The 14143-nt window shown below is 43.3% G+C and overlaps 1 protein-coding gene across 1 annotated transcript in view; it reads right to left on the reverse strand.

The window, feature by feature from the left end:
• Positions 1-14143, reverse strand: part of LOC140195024 (trifunctional nucleotide phosphoesterase protein YfkN-like) — a 116822-nt gene that overhangs the window by 71735 nt on the left and 30944 nt on the right. Inside the window, exon 5 of the mRNA XM_072252597.1 lies at positions 2595-2742. Within this exon, the coding sequence (XP_072108698.1) occupies positions 2595-2742 (148 nt within the window). The remainder of the gene's footprint in view (positions 1-2594; positions 2743-14143) is intronic.

Raw genomic sequence — 14143 nt, forward strand, 5'->3', positions numbered from 1 at the left:
GGAGTCAGAGTATTTATAAAGCTTTGATATTTGCATCACCTGGCCTTTCCTAGCGATGACTGTGAACAAGCCATAGCCTTAACAAGCTAATTAAGGTCTGAGGCCTTGGTAAAAGTTATCTGAAAGCTCAAATCTCTTGGGGTGCCCAAGCTTTTGCATGGTGCTTCTTTCCTTTTTTTCACTCTAATATTGTACAAAACAAAAATAATACACTAATCTTGCTTAAAAAGTTGAAAAGAAGGTTTCATCTTTAACTTTATGACTTTGGAGATCAGTTCATCCTCTACTTATTTAACTATTCACAGTAACAGAAATTTTGACCAGGGGTGCCCAAACTTTTGCATGCCACCTTAGATATGATAATTCTTAATCAATGACCAAAATTAAGTAAAGTTATTGAGTTCAGTGGCAGAAGCACCAGTCATGTCATTCCTAAAAGGTTGGTGTAGCTATGGTACTGAGATTTCTCTTATAATTCTCTTACACTTTAGACAAGAGAAGATCCCCAGATGCTGGAAATCCAAGCAACACACACAAAATGCTGGAGTAACTCAGCAGGCCAGGCAGTATCTATGGAAAAAAGTAGTCGACGTTTCAGACCAAAACCCTTTGGCAGGACTGGAGAAAAAAGCCGAGGAATAGATTTAAAAGGTGGGGGGGGGGGGGGAGGAAGAGAGAACCACCATGTGGTAGCTGCAACTTGGAGGTGGAGGGATGAAGTAAACAGCTGAGAAGTTGATTGGTGAAAGAGACAGAAGGCCATGGTGGAAGAAAGAAAAAGGGAGGGGGAGGAGCACCAGAGGGAGGCAATGGGTGGGAAAGGAGATAAAGTGAGGGAGGGAAGAGGGGATGGGAAAAAGTGAAGGGATGGGGGAGGGATGGGAGGCATTACTGGAAGTTTGAGAAATCAATGTTCATGCCATCAGGTTGGAGGCTACCCAAATGGAATCTAAGGTGTTGTTCCTCCAACCTAAGTGTGGCCTCATCACAACAGTGGAGGAGGCCATGGATGGACATATCAGAGTGGAATGGAGTGCAATTAAAATGGGTGGCCACTGGGATCCCACTTGTTCTGGTGGATGGAGTGTAGATGCTCAGTGAAGTGGTCTCCCAATCTACGTTGGGTCTCACCGATATACAGGAGGCCACACCGGGAGCACCGAACACAGTATATGACCCCAACAGACTTACAAGTGAAGTGTTGCCTCACCTGGAAGTACTATTTAGGGCTCTGAATGGTAGTGAGGGAGAAGGTGTAGGGGTAAGTGTAGTACTTGTTCCACTTGCAAGGGTAAGTGCCAGGAGGAAGATCAGTGAGGACAGTTGAATGGACAAGGGAGTCGTGTAGGAAGCGACACCTGTAGAAAGCTAAAATTGGGTGTGGGGGGGTGTGCGGAAAGATGTGCTTGGTGGTGGGATCCCACTGGAGGTAGCAGGAGTTTCGGAGAATTATGTGTTGGACACGGAGGCTGGTGGGGTGGTAGCTTAAGACAAGAGGAACCCTATCCCTGGTAGGGTGACAGGAGGATGGGTTAAGAGCAGACGTCCGTGAAATGGAAGAGATGTGGTTGATGGTGGAGGAAGGGAAACCCGTTTCTTTGAAAAAGGAGGTCCTATTTGGCCAAAGTTCAAACAGGGCAGAGCATCACAAAGACTAGAAAGTTCTGCCAAACATTGTTGTGCTCTCACATTCTTTAAACTAAGTTGAGTAAAAATTCAAGACTTCCTAAATTCTAATTAGCAACTCGCCAAGAAGCATTTCAGGCATCTTTTGTTCTTCAAAAGGTTATATCTGCTTGACACACCCCATTATTGTAATGGGGACTTTTAAAATTAGGCTATACTAAATTTATTTTTTAATTAATCTGCTAAAAATATAAAGTAACTTCACCACTTAGTTTTCTCAGCACCAAAGTTCATTCACTTAAGGGACAGAACTATAAAATTCAGGATGTATGGCATGGGTCCTCTACCACATCAAATAATTGTCCTTTGATTTGACGACAGGTCTCTAAAATGTCAATGGTCTTACATATTACCAGATTCAGGTTTCCACCATTTTTCTAGACTTCTGTCAGACCTATAGAATGATTCCATCTGTACCAATATCAGCTCATTACCCAATTAAAGAATTTTGAATCCTGTGCACTTATGAAATGATACATTGGTATTTTGAAATTTATCAAGGGAATGTAAGCAAATTGTTAGGTCACTGCCTAGATTAAGAGCAATATCCAAACATATTGTGTACTGTATGTTTAAACTACTATCACAATTAATCATTCCTATGTTAATCAAAACACTAACTGCTAGTTGGTGTCTCAGGCAGAATCTGTAGAGGGAAATGGGCAGTTGACTTTTTGGGCTGAATTTCAACTGTCCATTTCCCTTTGTAGATTATGCCTGACCCACTGAGTTCTTCCAGTAGTTTGTTTTTGCTCCAGATACCAGGATCTGCAGTCTTTCGTCTCCATTTCAATGTTAACAGTTTTATTAACAAATTGAAGCACCTATTAGATTTTAGACATAGTTTATTGTGCTTTTTTGTGAACACACAAGATTATCATAAAAATAAACCACACATCACAACTTACTTTTGCTAAGTATTCCTTGATTGCAAGTAAGTATGTTCTGTCTCTGTCCAAATACTGTCCCTGTACCTTCACCGAGTCCACTACAATCCTGTGCCCAGGTTCGGCACTTGGATCAAATCCAAATTCTAATCCTGCCACTTGAGGGAACCTTTAAAACACAAAACCTAAATTAAGTTTCAAATATTGAAGCAGATTTTATTAAGGTACTTACCTAACTTTAGAATGTAAAATTTATTTGCTTCAGGCAAATTTAATATTCAATGCATACATTCAACATTTACATTGAGCTGTTCTTGATGGACTAAAACAAGAACTCTACATGCATTCAGTTAGAATGGATTTAAAAATATGTGCATCCAATGCAGATTCTTTATACTTCCATTATTAAACTTTACCTTTAAAAATTAAATAGTATAATGTAAGCAAATTTACAGGTATGTTCATTCATATTTTATACTCATATACTTTGTGCACTCTGTTGAGCTTCCATCCAATTCCCACTTACCTATCTTGTCTTCTTACACTGTTCCATAAATGCCCAAACTGCTCAGGAAACAGTAACACACACAAACTAGTGGAGGAACTCAACAGGTCAGGCAGCATCTTTGGAAATAAATTATCTGTCGACGTTTCAGGCCGACACCCTTCATCAGGACAAGAAAGGAAGGGGAAAGATGCCAGAATAAGAATCTGAGGGGAGGGGAAGGGTACAAACTAGAAGGTGAAAGGTAAAGTCAGGTGGATGGGGAGGGTTGATGAAGTAGGAAGCTGGGAGGTGATTGGTGGAAAAGGTACTTGATTTAACCTCCTTTCCCACCTCCATTCAAAGTTCCTATAAATCCTTCTGAGGAGGCAACACTCCACCTGTGAATCTGTTGGGGTCATTTACAGTACGCAGTGCTCCCAATGCAGCCTCCCCTACAGTGGTGAGACCTGACGTAAACTGGAGGACCACTTTATTGAGCACCTTCACTACATCCATAAAAAGCAGTATTTCCCAGTGACCAACTATTTTAGTTCTAATTCCCATTCATGTTCCAACATGTCAGTCCATCACCTTCACGATGAGGCCCCTCTCAGGGCGAAGAACAACACCTCATATTCTGTCTAGGTAGCCTCCAACCTGATGGCATGAGCACTGATTTCTCCAACTTACAGTAATTTTTTTTCCCTTTCCTCTGCATCCTTCATCAATTCCCTACTCTGGCTTCCCTCTTACCTCATTTCCTCACCTGCCTATTACCAATCCCTGGATACCTTTCTCTCATAGTCCATTCTCCCTCCTTAACAGATTTCTTCTTCTCCAGCCTTCTACCTTTACCACCTATCACCTCCCAGCTTCTTTTCATACCCCCTCTCCCACCCACTTGGCTTCACCTAGCACCTTCTGGTTTGTACTCCTTCCCTCCCCCCACCCTCTTATTCTGGCATCTTCCTCCTTCCTTTCCATTCCTGATGAAGGGTCCCAACCTGCTGAATTCCTCCAGCATATTGTGTGTGTTGCTCTGGATTTGCAGCATCTGCAGGATTTCTTGTGTTCAGGAAACAACAGCTCATTTTCTATATGGGCCTTTGGGACTCAATAATAAATTTAACAATTTCAGATAACAAACTTTCTTAATTTGTGTGAGTACTGAGAATTTTTCCTATATGGTCATTGAACTATTCAATTAAGTCTATTTCATCTCTCTCCAACTGCCCAATTTGTTGGATATTTCCAGCATTCTTTATTATTTCATATTGCCCATGCTTTTCCAGCACTGCTGTACCTTGCATTTCACATTTCCAGCATTTCTCCTGGTCTCTTGTGTTTTCATTCATTCCCTTCTATTTACATTTCCTAGAGACAAGTAATTAACTTGACTCTCTCAATCAACATCAATCTCATCAGTATTATTCAGTTTCTCCTAGTCTCCAGCCATCACAGTCTCTGTGTCTTATCCATCCAGTACTCTTCTCTAAAACTTAAGGCATACTTGTTTTCTAGCTTTTCCGATGTTGCTGCAAGATCGCCAAACTAATGTTAGCAGTTTCTTTCTCTACAGGTGTTGCATGAACTGTCGAGCATTTCTGGCATTTTTCACTATATGCAGTATGATAAAATAACCCAATTATCATTTAATGTTCTGCCAATAAGAAAGGCACTTGATGTACACTGAAACTAACCAGGTTAAAAACCCTGCAGCTTGCATTCTGAAACATTACCACAACTTTGGGAACTCCAGAGAGGATTCATCTGCCAAGTTGATTCATTGGCCTGTAAAGTAGGTACTTACCCAAGCACAGCTACAAGCAATTATCAGGACTAAGAGGAGCAATAAATGCGGACTGCCCTTAAGAAATTTCACAAGTACTCCAATCAGTAACAATGAATTGGTAGTCAAGGTGCACAGTTTTATTAAGTGCCTATGTAGCAAGCAAATACGACAGGAAGTTGAAAATAATCCTGAAGATTCAATTTACTCATTTAATTTGGTCAGATATGTGGCAATTTCTGTAGCTATTTGAATGGGTCCAGTATATTGTACATCATTCCACAATGTAAACCAAAGTCAAAAGCTATTATTTCTATAACTTCAACCTTGCTCCACCTTATGATATGAATGATTATACCACGCCATCCACCGCCTAATTTCTTACTAGTCTCCTTGGGCACATTGGAATAAATTACGATGAACTGCCTCTGTTCTTGCCTTTCCTATTACCACTTTGTCTTCTATATTCATCCACTGTTCACTCCTCTTTCTTTTGTGTTTGCTGCCCCTTGAAAACACCCTCAATCTCAGGTCAAATGTTATTTGTATGTTTATCTTTCATTACACCCTTTCCACCATCTAATCTTGATCCTCATACACTTCTGTACAATCAAAATATGACTTCATTGTCTAGCCTTGGATGAAATGTAATTTTCAGAAACTAAGTGTCAGGGAAACACTATAGGTTTTGTAGTCTAGCCTTTTATCCTCCTTCCCAGTCAGCTTGAAGTAGAATTTTTTTATAACTTGGCATCCAAGTCAATCCAAAGTTAGGATTCAAATAGAATCTTTCCTATTGAGTTCTATTTGAGGACAGGAGAAGATGGTGACGCGATGCAGCACGCAGCGGCCACTCCGGAGATGAATATCTGTTATCTGTCAAGTAGTTCTTTGCACTGCGGACCGGTTTAATATTGACAATATTCTTGCGGTCTGGCCGACCGGGGGTGGGTGTTAATCACGACTGGAATATAGGTGATAAGTCACTTGTAGGTGGCTGATACACTCAATTTCGTTTCTAAAGGGGTTTATCTAATGAATTTAATATTAAACACACAGCGCATTTTTCTTCGCATGAATGTAGTGATAAGCCAATTATAACAGTGGTCTCAAACCTCTGGGCTGCGAAGAATGCAACCAGAATGCACCCAGCACATCTTTAAGAAAAAAGCCGATATAAACAAGCTAATTGATGAGGTGCTGCCCAGCACGTAAATGTCGGCCCAGATCAGAGGCAATGCAATCGGCAATTGCCTCTGATCTGGGCCGACACTTACATGCCAGGCAGCACCTAATCAATTAGCTTGTTTATTTCGGCTTTTTTTCTTAAAGATGTGCCGGGTGCGTTCCGGCCACCGCGGTACCGCTGCATTCTTCGCAGCCCGGAGGTTGGGGACAACTGAATTATAAGTCACTTGTAAGTCAATAGCATCATAACATTTTAAGTAATGTTTGAATATTAAACGCACAGCGCATATTTTTCTCGTATGATCATATAGAATCATTGCAACACACCAATATCACTGAGTCAGTGGGAGCCCTGTGCTTGTTTTCCTGCAACAACACGGTCCTATCGACGGGTGATGGGGGACAGCGATACTCGAAGGGAGTTCCTTATGTCCAGTCTATTCCGCGATTTAGTTTTCGTTGCAATCATTGCAGAAAACTCTGCTTCGCAGCGATATGATGTTGGAAATGGAAGCAATGTTTTCAGTGCTTTCGTGGCTATCTCAGGATATTCAACCTTGACTTTGATCCAGAATGCTGGCAGAGATGTTATGTCAAACATACTTTTCAGCCCACCATCATTTGCAAGCTTGAGGAGTTGATTTTTTCCCGCGCTGACATGGATGATTCACCGGGGACATTCACAAATGGGTCACGGACTCATTCCTTTGCACGTCTTGGGTCACTGATGACCTTGCGTGTGTTAAAGTTCAACAGTGGGCGTGACAGGGAATGAGGAAAGGTGCAGCTGACTCATATCGTTTCATATTGCCAAATCATATCGTTTTCTCATGGCCCGTGGCCCAGTCACACATGCTTTGCGGCCCGGTGGTTGGAGACCGTTGCTCTAGTGTGTCCAGTATGACTCCTCAAACAGAGCCAGCCTTTCTGAGTCTGAGTTTATTGAGCCTGTTGGCATCACTCATGGTGATGCCATTGCCCCAGCACATCATCACGTAGAAGATTGTACTGGCAACAACAGATTGGTAGAACATATGAAGGAGAGGCCTGCATACTCCAAAGTATCTCAGTCTCTTCAGGAAGTAGAGGTGACTCTGGCCCTTCTTGTACACAGCCTCTGCGTTGGTGCTCCACTTAAGTCTGCTATGTAGGTGCACCCCCAGGTACTTGTAGATCCTCACCACATCCATGTCCTAACCATCAGTAGTAACAGGGTGCAATGCAGGCTTAGTTTTCCTGAAGTCCATCACCATCTCCTTTGTCTTACTAAGGTTGAGCTGCAGATGATTCAGCTTGCACAATTTGACAAAGTCCACCACCAAGGCTTTGTATTCATTCTCCCATCCTCCCTTTCTACACCCAATTATTGCTGAGTCATCAGAGAATTTCTGCAGATGGTATGATTCAATGTTGTATCTAAAGTCCAAGGTATACAGAGTAGACAGGAAGGGAGCCAATACAGTCCCCTGTGGGGCCCTAGAGCTGCCTATAGCCATGTCTGACACACGGCTCTGAAGCGGCACAGACTGTGATCTGCCAGTCAGATAATCCATTATCCAGGATACAATGGAAGTGCTAACCTTCATTGAACAGAGCTTTTCCCTCAGCAATGAGGGCTGTACGGTATTGAAGGCACCTGAGAAGTCAAAAAACATGATGTTTACAGTGCTGCCCTGCTTATCCAAATGGGAGTAGGCTCTGTTCAGCAGACAGATGACAGCATCACTGACTCCAATGTGCTTCTGGTAGGCAACCTGCAGGAGATCGAGGGTTGATCTGACCAGAGGTCACGGGTGAGCCAGGACCATCCTCTCTAGGTCTTCATGATGTGTGAGGTCAGGGCCACTGGACAGTAGTCATTCAAGACTTTCGGTTGGCCCTTCTTCGGTACTGGGATCAGACATTATGTTTTCCACGCAGTCGGGACTCTTTCAAGGCTGAGACTCAGACTGAAAATGCACTGGAAACTCTACACAGCTGCTCAGCACACTCCTTCAGGACCTTGGAGCTCACACCACCTGGTCCCAATGCTTTGCCATGTCTGAGTTTCCCCAGGGTCTTTCCCACCTGCTCAGGGGTGAAGGTGAGTCCATGATGACTGGGGAGTTTATGGAAGGTGGGGGCTGGGGAAGGTGAACATTGGGACAATAGCCGTTGATAATGTGAAGGCTTTAGTAGATGGGTGACTGCCAGGAGAAGTAAGGGGAGTAATCAATCCGTGCAGGATTCCCCTGTGGCCAATCCCCTCAGCAACAACTACACACCCTTGGATACTGCCAGTAGGGGATGACCTATCAAGGCACAACAGCAGCAGTCAGGCCAATGGCAATGTGGCCAACTCTGAGGTCTAGCAGGGAAAAGTCAAATCAAGCAGAACGATAACAATAGGTGACTTGATAGTTAGGGGACACACAGCAGATCCTGTGGCTACAAAAGAGAAGCGAGGATGGTGGATTGCCTCTCTGGTGCTAGGGTCCAGGATGTCCCAGTGTGGTTGCAGAAGATTCTGACAAGGGAGGGTGAGAAGCCCAAGGTCATGGTGCACATTGGCACCAATGACATAGGTAAAAAGGGAAAAGAGGTCTTGCGCAGTGAGTGTAGGAGTTAAGGGACAGGCTGAAAAGCACGTCCTCCAAGGTAGTAATCTCTAGATTACTCCCAGTACCATGTGCGAGTCAGCACAGGAGAAGTATGATAGATTAATCAGTGGCTGATGGTGTGGTGCAGGGGGCAGGGTTTCAGATTTCTGGATGACTGGGATCCATTCTGAGGAAGGTATAGTCTATACAAAAAGGATCAGTGACACCTGAATCCGATGGAGACCATATCCTTGTGGGCAGGTTTGCTAGAGCTGTTGCGATGGTATTAACCTAAATTGACAGGGGAATGGGAATTGGTAGTGATAGGGCTGAGAATGGAGCAATAGTATACAAGTCAATGCATTGTGTAGTGACACTGTGAGGAAAGACAGGCAAATGATAGGGCAAAATTGCAGTCAGTGAGATGAGCTGAAGTGTTACATGGGGGCAAAATCGAAAAAGGTGATGAATACAAAACTGAAGGTTCTATATTTGAATGCATATAGTATATGGAATAAGGTGGATGATCTTGTAGTGCAATATGATGTTGTGGCTGATAAAATATTACAGTTAGTTTAACATCCAAGGATACACCTTCTATAGAAAGGACAGGCAGGTAGACAGGTGGTGGGGTGACTCTGCAGGCAAAAAATGTCATCAAATCCTAGAAAGATTTGAAATTTAGATTGGAAGATACAGAATCCACGTGGGCAGAGCTCAGTAACTGCAAGGGTAAAAGTCTCTGGTGGGAGTTATAAACAGGCCCCCAAACAATAGCCTGGAAATGGGATATAAATTGCAATGTGAGATGGAAAAAGCACGTAATAAGGGCAATTTTATTGTAGTGATGGGGGATTTCAACATGCAGGTAGACTGGGAAAGTTAGGTTGGTGCTGGATCCCAAGAGAATGAATTTCTAGAATGCCTACGAGATGGCTTGTTAGAGCAGCCTGTGGTTGAGCCCACTAGAGAAAAGGCAATTCTGGATTGGTATCATGTAATGAACTGAAATTGATCAGAGAGATTAAGGTAAAGGCACCCTTAGAGGGAAGTGATCATATGATAGTATTCGCCCAGCAGTTGGACAGGGAGAAGATTAATTCAGATGTATCAGTCTTATATTGGAGTAAAAGGAGATTTTGGGAGCAATTCAGAAGGTGCAGGATAGATACATCTCAAAGATGAAGAGAGATTCTAAAAGGAGGATGAGGCAACCATGATTGACAAGGGATGTCAAAGGCAACATAAAAGCAAAAGAGAGGGTATATAACAGAGCAAAACTTAGTGGGAAGTTGGAAGATTGAAAAAAAATTTAAAAATCAACAGAAGGCAACTGATAAAACCATAAGGAGAAAGAAGATGAAATATGAAGGTGAGCTAGCCAATAATATAAAAGAGGATACCAAAAGAATTTTCAGATATTTGAAGAGTAAAAGAGAGGCAAGAGTGGATCTTGGACCACTAGAAAATGACGCTGTAGAGGTAGTAATGGGGGAGGGCAAAGAAATAGTGAATTAACTTAATAAGGATTTTGTGTTAGTCTTCATTACGGAAGACACTAGCAGTATGCCAGAGACTTGTAAGTATCAGGGAGCAGAAGTGAGTGTAGTTGCTATCACTAAGGAGAAGGTGCTTCGGAAGCTGAAAGGGTCTGAAGATATATAAGTTACCTGGACCAAATGGATGACACCCCAAGATTCTGAAAGAGATAGCTGAAGTGATTGGGGAGACATTAGTAATGATCTCTCAAGAATCACTATAGTCTGGAATGGTTCCAGAGGACTGGAAGACAACATATGTCACTCCACTCTTTAAGAAGGGAGGGAGGAAAAGAAAGGGAATTATTGGCTAGCTAGCCTGTCTTCAGTGCTGGTAAGGTATTGAAGTCCATTATTAAAGATGAGGTTTCAGGATACCTGGAGGCATATGATAAAGTAGGTTAATGACAGCATGGCTTCCTTAAGGGGAAATCTTGCCTGACAAATCTGTTGGAAGTCTTTGAAGAAATAACAAACAGGATAGACAAAGGAGAATCGGTGGATGTTGTCTACTTGGATTTTCAGAAGGCCTATGATATGGTATCACACACAAGGCTGCTTAACAAGATAAGAACCTATGGTATTATAGGAAGAATACTAGCATGGATAGAAGATTGGCTGACTTGCAGGAGGCCGAGTCAGAATAAAAGTTTTTTTCTGGTGGTGTTCTGCAGAGGTCTGTATTATATGTCAATGATTTGAATGATGAAATTGATGGCTTTGTGGCCAAGTTTGCAGATGATACAAAGATAGGTGGAGGGCAGGTAGTGTTGAGGAAGCAGGGAGTCTGCAGAAGGACTTAGATTGGGAGAATGGGCAAAGAAGTGACAGATGGAATATACTGTATGGAAGTGTATGATCATGCACTTTGGTAGAAGGAATAAAGGCAGAAACTATTTTCTAAACGCAGAAAATTCAAAAATCAGAAATGCAAAGGGACTTGGGAACCCTTGTTGAGGATTTCCTAAAATTTAACTTGCAGGTTGAGTTGGTGGTAAAGAAAACAAATGCAATGTTAGCATTCATTCCAAGAGGAGTAGAATATAAGAGCAAGGATGTGATGCTCAGGCTTTATCAGGCATTGATCAGAGAGTATTGAGAGCAGTTTTAGGCCCCTTTTCTAAGAAAAGATGTACTGGCATTGGAGTTGGTCCAGAAAAGGTCCACAAGAATAAATCCAGGAATGAAAGGGTTAATGTATGACGAGCATTTGATGGCTCTGAGTCTGTACTCGCTGGAGTTTAGAAGAATGAGGGCAGATCTTATTGAAACCAATCACATTTAGAAAGGCACAGATAGAGTGCGTGTGCAGAGGATGTTTCCTATACTCAGTGAGTCTATGACCGGAGGGCACAGCCTGATAATAGATATCCACTTAGAACAGAGATGAGGAGGTATTTATTTAGCCAGAGGGCAGTGAATCTGTAGAATACATTGCCACAGGTGGCTGTGAAGGCTACATAATTGGGTATATTTAAAGCAGAAGTTGATAGGTTCTTGATTAATCAGGGTGTCAAAAGTTATGGGAAAAGGCAGGAGAATGGATAATAAATCAGCTATGATGGAATGTCAAAGCAGACTCGTTTGGCTGAATGGTGTAATTTTGCCCTTATGTCTTATGGCCTTATGACATTGAAATCTTGTGGATTACATACCTTTGCTTCCAGAGAACTTTATGGTTGAAACAGTGGAATTAAGAAGCAGGATAAGAGTATGGTATGTGGCAATCAGCAAAAGGTTTCCTTAACCTTGTTTGTCCCAAGGTCTAAATTCACTGTCATTCATGTCATAAATATACTTTTGAAAAAGACTATGCCATGTTGTTGGTTCGGAAACATTCCTCCCAAATTGGTCTCAGGTCCCATTAGTGGAAAATGGCATTCCACAATGAATGGTGCTGGGATAATTATTGAAGATATAAGGAAAAACTGTACATGTTGAAAAATTGAAATAAAAACAGAAAATGCAACAAACACTCATCAGGCCAGGAGGCATCTGTGAAAAGACAAACAGACTAAATGTTTTAAATCAGAAGGATTACTTACTTTTGGAGGGGGCCGTGGATAGACATGTCAGAATGGGAATGGGATGTGGAATTAAAATGTGTGGCCACTGAATGTACCTCTTGCCCATCCTCTGGGTCCCCCCCCCCTTGTCTTTCTTCCCGCACCTCCTGAAAAAACCTCCCCTTTCTAGATCTTTTTGTCTGTCTCTGGAGACAGCTTATCCACTGATGTCTACTATAAGCCTACTGACTCTCACAGCTATCTGGACTATTCCTCTTCTCACCCTGTCTCTTGCAAAAACGCCATACCCCTTCTCGCAATTCCTCCGTCTCCGCCGCATCTGCTCTCAGGATGAGGCTTTTCATTCTAGGACGAGGGAGATGTCTTCATTTTTTAAAGAAAGGGGCTTCCCTTCCTCCACTATCAACTCTGCTCTTAAACACATCTTCCCCATTTCACGTACATCTGCTCTCACTCCATCCTCCCGCCACCCCACTAGGAATAGGGTTCCCCTGGTCCTCACCTACCACCCCACCGGCCTCCGGGTCCAACATATTATTCTCCGTAACTTCCGACACCTCCAACAGGATCCCACCACTAAGCACATCTTCCCCTCCTCCCCTCTCTCTGCATTCCGCAGGGATCGCTCCCTACACAACTCCCTTGTCCATTCGTCCCCCCCCCCCATCCCTCCCCACTGATCTCCCTCCTGGCACTTATCCGTGTAAGCGGAACAAGTGCTACACATGCCCTTACACTTCCTCCCTTACCACCATTCAGGGCCCCAAACAGTCCTTCCAGGTGAGGCAACACTTCACCTGTGAGTCGACTGGGGTGATATACTACGTCCGGTGCTCCCGATGTGGCCTTTTATATATTGGCGAGACCCGACGCAGACTGGGAGACTGCTTTGCTGAACATCTACGCTCTGTCCGCCAGAGAAAGCAGGATCTCCCAGTGGCCACACATTTTAATTCCACATCCCATTCCCATTCTGACATGTCTGTCCACAGCCTCCTCTGCTGTGGGGATGAAGCCGCACTCAGGTTGGAAGAACAACACCTTATATTCCGTCTGGGTAGCCTCCAACCTGATGGCGTGAACATCGACTTCTCTGGCTTCCGCTGGGTCCCGCCTCCCCCTCGTGCCCCATCTGTTGCTTATTTTTGTGCACACATTCTTTCTCTCACTCTCCTTTTTCTCCCTCTGTCCCTCTGGGTGTGCCTCTTGCCCATCCTCTGGCCCCCCCCCCCATCTTTCTTCCCGGACCTCCTGTCCCATGATCCTCTCGTATCCCCTTTTGCCAATCACCTGTCCAGCTCTTGGCTCCATCCTTCCCCCTCCTGTCTTCTCCTATCATCTTGGATCTCCCCCTCCCCCTCCAACTTTCAAATCCCTTACTCACTCTTCCTTCAGTTAGTCCTGACGAAGGGTCTCGGCCTGAAACTTCGACTGCACCTCTTCCTAGAGATGCTGCCTGGCCTGCTGCGTTCACCAGCAACTTTGATGTGTGTTGCTTGGATTACTTACTTGGTGATTCCCTGATTTATTATTTATTCCGATTCCCTCTCCACCAACTATATACTGTCTTACAGCATTTTACTATACAACCCAAGAAGATGCATCACCTGTCTATTCACCTCTTCGCCACCCATCATCCAAGAATCCAAACTGTCTTTCCAGATGAAGCAGCAAATCACATGCACTTCTTCCAAACTAGAGTATTGTACAATTATTGTCTTCTGGTGCACCCATGTTGTCTGCAGAAATGATCCTGTGCTCCCTGTTGCCGACCATTTTAATTCTCAATCTTATTCCCGCAGTGACATTACTGTCTGTAGCTTCCTGCACTGTATAAGGCTCAATGTCAGCTTGGGGAAAAAACATCTCAGCTTCCACCTGGTAATATTCTGGCCTTCTAGATACAATACTGAATTTTTCAACTTTAGGTAATTTGTTTTCTCTGTATCAAAACTGTCGTTT

This window comes from Mobula birostris, chromosome 3, assembly GCF_030028105.1.
Source record: "Mobula birostris isolate sMobBir1 chromosome 3, sMobBir1.hap1, whole genome shotgun sequence".
NCBI classification, from domain to species: Eukaryota; Metazoa; Chordata; class Chondrichthyes; order Myliobatiformes; family Myliobatidae; genus Mobula; species Mobula birostris.